Source organism: Papilio xuthus, unplaced genomic scaffold, assembly GCF_000836235.2.
Source record: "Papilio xuthus unplaced genomic scaffold, Pxut_1.1 DF824888.1, whole genome shotgun sequence".
Taxonomy (NCBI): Eukaryota; Metazoa; Arthropoda; class Insecta; order Lepidoptera; family Papilionidae; genus Papilio; species Papilio xuthus.
This window is the reverse complement of record NW_013533761.1, coordinates 4,070,616-4,078,812: the sequence shown is the minus strand read 5'-3', so window position 1 is coordinate 4,078,812 and position 8,197 is coordinate 4,070,616. Positions and strand designations below refer to the sequence as shown.

Genomic DNA, 8,197 nt, shown 5'->3' with positions numbered 1-8,197 from the left:
AATCTGGAATGTAAACATTACTTTTGAGATTAAATACAAGCGTTTTTAGAGATCCTAATCATTTTAAATTTTTTTAACACACAAAAACGTAATACAAAGAAATATACAGATGGTTATTTACAAAGTGCAAATGTTCTTAAACATTCAAATATTGTGCGATTTGAAGTTCACAAACTAGTAAGAAAATTAAGGAGCATATAATTAGTAATTAACACTATTAATCGTGGGTTTCTGAGACCGAAATCCCCATTTAAAAAATATGACTTCTGTTTTATCAAAGATAATGACAGTGACGACGATATGCTTTATGCAGATTTCGGTCTCGGAAACTTATTGTAAATGACTATTTTTCGTTGTTCAGACAAAATAACAATATGTCAATAATTAAAATTTTTCTTATCTTCACTGATAAAATTAAATATGAATTTAAAAATATATCAAACATTAATTTTAGGTCAGTGAAATTAACAGCACCAAAAAGTCGAAAAAAACTTGCAAATAATCTATTATTTACATTTTTTTTAAATTTTAGGTGCTTTATTTAAATGGCAATGATTATGAAATAAATTGAGTAGCCAATGTTATTTTTAGTAAAATAAATCAATTTTGTCTTTGTTTTATTTAACCCAAAATTTTTGACATACAATTAATTTTCTCATTTTAAATAATATAATATTTACATAAGAAAATTATGAGTAGACATTGAATGTAAATACTTAAAACATATATATTTACAGATATATCAACAGTCAGCTTTAGCCGTGTTTTTTTCTTTAATTCGATAACTTTACTAAGATTTGCAAAGTATTTGCTTCAATGTAAAGTTACCGTAAAACTTTGGTCTAATTCCAGCTTCGTAACACACAGAAAATCAGACATTCTTATTTCAAAGTAACATCTTTTATATTTACATAACATACTTTGATAATTTGTCTTTATGTACAATTGGAAATATTTAGATATAAATTAATGTAAATAAGAAATATATACAAAGATATGCCGATATAACATAACCAAACGTGTCTCAAAGTTTTAGTCCAAGCATTTTTCAAATCGCCTTTATTTTGAAGGCCAACAAAAATGCTTTTGAACTTTTTTTTTTAGAATAACACACAGTTTTTGCAGTATCCTATAAAAATGTGTGTATTTAATACGGATTTCACAAAATAACTTATAAAAATATGGCACATTAGTGTATTATTTTAGGTGTTACATGTTTAAAACTGGTTTATTGTAATCTTTCAAAAATTTGATTAGTGTATTAGTCAAAAAAAACAAAATGTTCTATTATTAAAACTCAAAAGAAAAAAAATTGTAATTATTAATGGGTTATTCTCAAATAAAATCAAACAAAACTACAAATGGTCAGTACTTTGAAACATCGGTCGGTATGTGGGCGAGGGCACGAGGGCACGAGGGCAGTGAAATTCAAGAGATCTTCAGTGAAAGGATAACAATTGCGTACTCGCTCTTACATTTACTATATACAGAGAAATCGGAGAGTTCCGGAAAGCAAGACCCTTACATCTTAATCTATGACTTTTAAATTATCTAACACTAAATAACGATGACTACTAGAGTTACAATGTAAACTTAAACTGCTACTATTTTGCTGGGGTCCACTTTGACCCTCAGGAACATGACGTCATCCTTGACGAAGTTCCTCTTCTTGAGCATTTCATGCGAGACGAACCTCGGGAAGCCGAATCCGAGGGCGTCGGGTTCCTTGGAGGGGCGCTGGAAGTTCTTCCAGGTGGGGTCGGGCACGAAGCTCTCGACGATGTTGCAGGCGCGGTCGGGGCTGGCGCTCTGGTCGAACAGCGTGAAGGAGACGGAGTGCGCGAATGGCCAGCGCAGCAGCGCGTCGTACTCGCCCGGCAGGATCTTTATGTACACCGACATGTGCGTCGCCTCGCCCGCGCCGTTGCCGTTCAGGAACAGAGACGCCTGGAACAAAACATTTTATTATAGCATACGCCCTTAACCACTAAGTAACGACTATCAAGTATTTAGAAACAAATATCGTTCATTTGTATATTATATCTAATCTAAAAGCAATGAAAAAACCTTTAGTTTGATTTCGATTAAAATAAATCGATTACGATTAACATGTCAATAATACCAGTCGAACTTTATAAATCTTTCACTATTTCATCAATATAAACATCGTACGTAACTAACGTAAGTAAATTAAATTTAATTTAGGAAATACAAACAGCGTATGCGTTGACAAGTTCATTTAGTGAGTAAGCGTAGCTAAATCTGTCCGCGCGCGCTGACTAACGCGACACAATCTGCTTGCATCTCTTTGTTTACTCACAAATACATGTGTTATAACTTGGTCCCTTTGGTAACATATATAATGTGGATTTTAAAAGGTAACACCATCAATTGTTTTTAAGGCAACTAATCTTTTAGTTTTATTATGTATTAAAATTCCTTAACTTTTAGTCTACCGTCCGTAATCTTTTTAAGTCTAGCGGGGCTGCATCGTCTAAACGCGGGAAGGACCTTTAGCCTCCTTTTTGGTGAAGCAACGTACCTGTAACTTGTACCCGTACTGGCTGGTATAGAAAGCGGGTGACAGCAGCTCGACGCCATCTTTGGTTTTAGCGTCGGCCATCTTGGCGGCGAAGTCTGAGACGCGCCAGACGAGCGCGCCGGAGCAGTTGACGGCGAGGCGCGCCACCGCCGCCCGCAGCGCGTCCAGCTGGCGCGCCTGCCGCCCCGCCACTGCCGCCAGCAGCGCCACGTGCTGCTGGCAGCTCTCCTCCGTGTGCCGCTCCACCGCCGCACGCGTGCCCTGCAAGTCGGAACACTAACTTACAAATGTGTCCAGTCTAACACAAGATTATAATACTTTTTCGATAGATGTCTTCCCAGCTTCGCAATAAAATGGTAATTACTGTGCCAATGGTGTTTTCTTGTATAATTATAAATAATCACCTTATATCTGCATCCCGCGTCGCGGTAGGGGCAGGGCTGTGCGGCGGCGCAGTGGTCGCGCAGATGGACGTCGAGCTCGTCGCGTGCCGGCAGCGCTGCGCAGCCCGCACTCCGCTGCGGACACGGTACTGGCGCGCGGCTGCACGTCGCCCCGTGCGCAGACACGCAGTCCTGCAACAACACATACAATATTACAAATTGTAAATACACTACATTCACACTGAACATGGTTGAACTTTACTAGATATGAAATTGTGGCGCATTGTAGGTTGCAAAACTAATTACACCTTTAGTGAATTTCAGCTGCCTAGTTTATTTCCTTATAAAATCGTTATGCGAGCGCTAAGATATTGTTAAAATATTTTCTGGTTCCTTTTCCTTGCCCTTTCTTGAAAGTAAGGAAATTATAATTTAATTCGTAACTCAAAGTGAGGGACGAAAGTAGCAGAACATAGTATGATTTATACACGGCAATAACTGTATCCGGCCAACATAAACACCGATCTTTTCCTGCCGTACAAATTCATTATATAAACAACTGAATCGTTTCAAAATAAAATAAAATTTTCAATTCTAGTCATAAAATGATTAACAGAATATCCTTCAGTATAATCCATTGGCTTATTTGATCTAGATCTTCTAAATGCAGCAGGGATTACAATTCTAATAGTTAGCAGATAGTGTTAGTATTTACCTGCGTGTACTTCTGTCCGCAGTGCGGGCAGGGCACGAGACGCTTGCTGCAATGTAGCTGCGCGTGCTGCAGCGTGTGACGACGCTGCACCTTCGCGCCGCACTTGTTCTCGCAGTAAACAGGCTCATGACCGCAATTACCCTGGTGCTCCTGCAATTTGAAAATAAAATTTAAATAAAGTACTCGGACAAAATAGTAATGTAGCGCAGTTGTTTATGCAGTACGCAAGCTAACCTCGAGCGCGCTGCCAGAGAACTCCTTGTTGCAGTGCTGGCAATGTGCACGGCGGCGTGGGCAGGTGTAACGCAGGTGGTCTTGCATGAGTACGCGAGGGATCATGGCGCCGCACTGCGCCGCGCACAGCACCGCATCGTGCTTGCACGTGTTCAGATGCGCCTGTAACACAACACACCTTTTAATATACAGTCAAATACATTTATTTCCTACCCATTTCGATGAAATGTTAGATAATGCAATTAGATGGATTTGTCATAAAATAGATGCGTGTTAAATTATAGCTCTTATTACGGTGAACTGAAACTACGGTCTTTTTTTACGCATATGTTACATAAAAGCGTAATTTCGTGATAAATACGATCCTAACAATTAATAAACAGTTTACAGGAAACGTTATCAATACGCATCAACTGACTCATTGAATCGCAAGTAGTGTCATATCACCGAAATTTTATACGACGTTTCTCAAAAAGTACTAAAATCCCGAAAGGTTACGATGGATCAGAGTTAACACAGCTTCAATGTTATTTCTAACTTATTTTAGTGCATGTTTCTTGTAGCAGTATTGCTCTAATTTAAAATGCGTTATAACGAACTTTAACGTGACGCAATGGCGTTAAAGCCAATAACTATAAAACGTTTATTGCTGTCATAAATAAACAGTAAACGGTGGTCAACTAAGTGGTGAGAAAGCATCTTTATTCCTACCTAAATCTATTTTCACATCAAATAAATTTTAAGTTTACTTATACAAGTTATATTTTGTGTACGAAACTAATAAAACTTTAAATTGAAATTGAAAATGTAACAGAAAAATAGTTGTCAATCAGAGTACACGTGTGATATCCAAAAATAATACAGATAAAATAATGTGACAGATTATTATGTAGTCGTAGTAGACATAATGATTGATAGCTCGGCCTCTTTTCGAGGTATACAACTTTATCTAGTCGAATATAAAATATTCTCAATAATAACTCACCTTCAATTTGCGTAGTTCGTCCGACCACTGGCATCCTTCCTTATGGTGGATGCAGTACACCACTGACCCCATTATTGCCTTCTCAGACTCAGGGTCGGGATATATCTGTAACAAATTAAATTACAATAAAATAAAATGCACAAATAACACTAACACAGTTTTATAATCACAATAAACACCTTCTTCTTAATCTTATTAAGGATATATTTAAACATTTTGCTGAATAAATTGTGAGAGTGAAAACACGAACGTCAAAAGCAACGGTTGCCGCTAAGACTGATGGAAGCGCTGGGCACACATAACGGATTAAATAGGACAACGCGATCAAAAATAAACCACATCTCAAAAAGAGAATATCAAACAAGCGTAAGCCGTACGCACCGTGCGCTCGAAAATGGAACACATCGTACAAATATGCAAAATGGCCGCCCGGTTTTCGCGGGCAATAAATCGGACAGAAGCGTTCGCGCCAAGGGCCCGATACTAAATGAAAACGTTCCCGTTTGTTCATTTTCGTTATCTTTATGGGTGCAACGAACAGATGGCTCGCAACAAGCACGGACCACCGCTCCCTTGTGTGGCAAGATAAGCGTGATTTTTCACTTCCCAAACCAGCTGCGTAATAGAACGAGCAAATAGCTTTGTTAGATTCCTTCTCTTGCGGTATTTTCACACCGACAAGCTAATTTTTCTCTGAATTCATGTCAAAATGCAATAAAGTTTATCCAATGTATTGTGCATTAGAGCAAATAATTTAGTAATAAGTATACTAACACATAGCAAATGTTGTTTGTAAACATTGTTATACAAAATGCATGGCATATAAAACACATTTAAAAAGACACAAAGATGTCAAAGCCAACTCAAACACCTTACAATGAAAAAGTTGTAGAAACGATAAAACAGATTATTACACATTCATCGAAAAGTTTTCGGGTTGAGCTAAAACATTTTGTAAAGACGGAGCAGCGATGTATTAGGAACTATGTTATACGAGTGACATCAAAGAGGTTTAGTGGTATTCAGCGTTCTATTTACAAACATTGATGCATGTGGTCATCGGCATGGCTGCCGCATAACCGTACCACCACCTTAAGATCTATATTGTAAAATGCGAGACAAAGCACCTTATTTCTGCTGCAATAATTTACGAAAATCAATCTTATCTTTATTTGATAAAGTCTGAATTCGTTCGGAAATTCTACAACCGATAGGTACACTTAAGCGGGCGTGTAAAATTACAAATATAGAATGTTATTTGTGTCGTATTCTAAAAAGATGAACCGCGATGTGTTGAACTCTCCCGCATCGCTCAATTATAGAACCCAATGTATCGTAAACATAGCGGACTGGAAGCGTCACAGGTTCCTAAACGAAACTGTCACTTACGCCGTTGCGAAACATCAACCTACTGGATATTTACAATACATTTGAGGAATATTATGATGAACTGATCATTTTACAATCGCTGCTATCAATGATTAAAGTAATTTAAGCATAACTTAAAAGGCTAATCGTTGAGTTCCGAGACCAAAATCCCGGTAAAAACAATGTGATATTTGGGTTGTCAAAGATAATGAGAATAACGAAGATATGTACACTATGTACGGATATTTTAGTCCCGAGAACCAACGATTAATCACACAACATATACTTAACTACTTAATGATTACTTTACGTTTTTTAAATTAAATTTCTTAACTACGCATATATTATGACTTATTAAGATGGCTGAATTAATTTGCCACTAATTAGCACGTTTGATTTCCTTATAGGACAGTTATAACTATTAAATCAAAAGGAATTCGAAGTGTTGCCATATCGAATATTCAAATGATTACTATTAAAATTATATTCGAAAATAAAAAGCACTTTAACGTTGTCCATATAAATTTAAAAACATTAACTATTATGAATTGATCGAAGGTTAGTATGTCTGGAAGGCGTGGGTGACATGTCGAAAATTTAGTTATAGGCTCCTGTGGGCGGAGGAGTTGCCTTGTAATTAGACAACGTTTTATACCATATACGATCACGAACCGGTCTCTTGGACCACAAGCGAGATGACCATTTCACAATAAATTCCGAACGAGCAAGGATTAAGGTGTGTCAATAAAAAGGGTAATTAGAATACAGTTAATCTTTGATAATTTGGTCGTACAAAAAATAAATCAAATTGTCTCTGACGTTTGATCTTTGATTTGGTAATTTTAAATGTCAATAGATGGCGCTTATTGCAAAGACGTACAATAAAAATTCAGCACTAATACAAAACGTACTAAAGTGACTACAGTTTAGTATTAATTTTGTAAGCTGGCATTTTAAACAAAGTGTGAATATAGTTTACCGCAGGGAGCGCAAATAAAACAAACACTTTGATATATGAAACACTGGAACGAGTCACACGTGTTCTCGATGATTCCAATTTCGTTGCACAGAGCTGGTAAATGTTCGCCAAAATGTTATTTAGTTCCTCACAATTGTTCCCATCAATAGTTACGGAACAAACATGTTGATATTTGTTTGATATTTTACTTATATATTTTACCGAGATTGTTTTTTTAGCAGCTTTCTTTGGAACAATCAAATAGAATACTTATGTATAATAAATACCTGTGTTGACACCGTAAAACTAATACCGTAAACTAAATATTTAAAACAATTTTACATCTAAAACATTATTACCTACCTACTTATTTATTCGCGGTTTATCAAGTTCTAGTTTTACGACTCCTCTTTATAAAACATTTCGTAATCGTAACATACAAAATTTGCAAACCTTTGTAAAACTAAAACAGGATGTGTTTACGTAATTGGGACGAAACGCAATAACAATCCGCCATTTTGTGGCGCGAACATTGTTGTGACAATTGTGCCCTAATTTAGGAATTGGCGGGAAATATTTAGCAGACAATTTATAGCAGTAATTAGCAATAACAGTAAATTATTTAGGTCTTAAAATCCAATTGAATATAACAGATAATTTGAGATAACTTGACCTCATTATTACATAATATGTATTAATAAAAGTAATTTATTTGCCTACATTGTTACAACTATATAAAAAAAGACAATTTTGAAGTTTTTTCCAGCACAACACTATGTTTTGATTGTAATTTATTTATATCTATGGTTTAAACTTTGACAAATTTACACTTTCTGTTTTCGTTCTGGTAACACCGGTTGATTGACGCGTGTCGACCCTCCGGCTTTGACATTGACATGTTAGTCTCTTTAGGGTTAAGGGTTTAAAGTTTAAAATGGTGTAAAATAACTTTTTGAAGCGATTAGAAACTGGAGTACCTGTCAAGCTATCGGCAGGCGATGTCGTGGGAACG

The 8,197-nt window shown here is 36.4% G+C and overlaps 1 protein-coding gene across 5 annotated transcripts in view; it reads right to left on the bottom strand.

Moving 5' to 3' along the window:
- Positions 1-621: 621 nt before the first annotated feature.
- Traf4 (TNF receptor associated factor 4) overlaps positions 622-8,197 on the bottom strand; it is a 67,396-nt gene continuing 59,820 nt past the window's right edge. For 3 of the 5 annotated variants that reach the window (XM_013325280.1, XM_013325279.1, XM_013325278.1), the window contains 6 exons: positions 4,860-4,964; positions 3,875-4,036; positions 3,641-3,790; positions 2,947-3,117; positions 2,543-2,803; positions 622-1,947 (listed from right to left, as the gene is read on the bottom strand). In XM_013325280.1, coding sequence (XP_013180734.1) covers positions 1,594-1,947; positions 2,543-2,803; positions 2,947-3,117; positions 3,641-3,790; positions 3,875-4,036; positions 4,860-4,964 — 1,203 coding nt within the window. In that variant the 3' untranslated portion in view covers positions 622-1,593. The other 2 variants (XM_013325282.1, XM_013325281.1) reach the window with 2 other exon arrangements.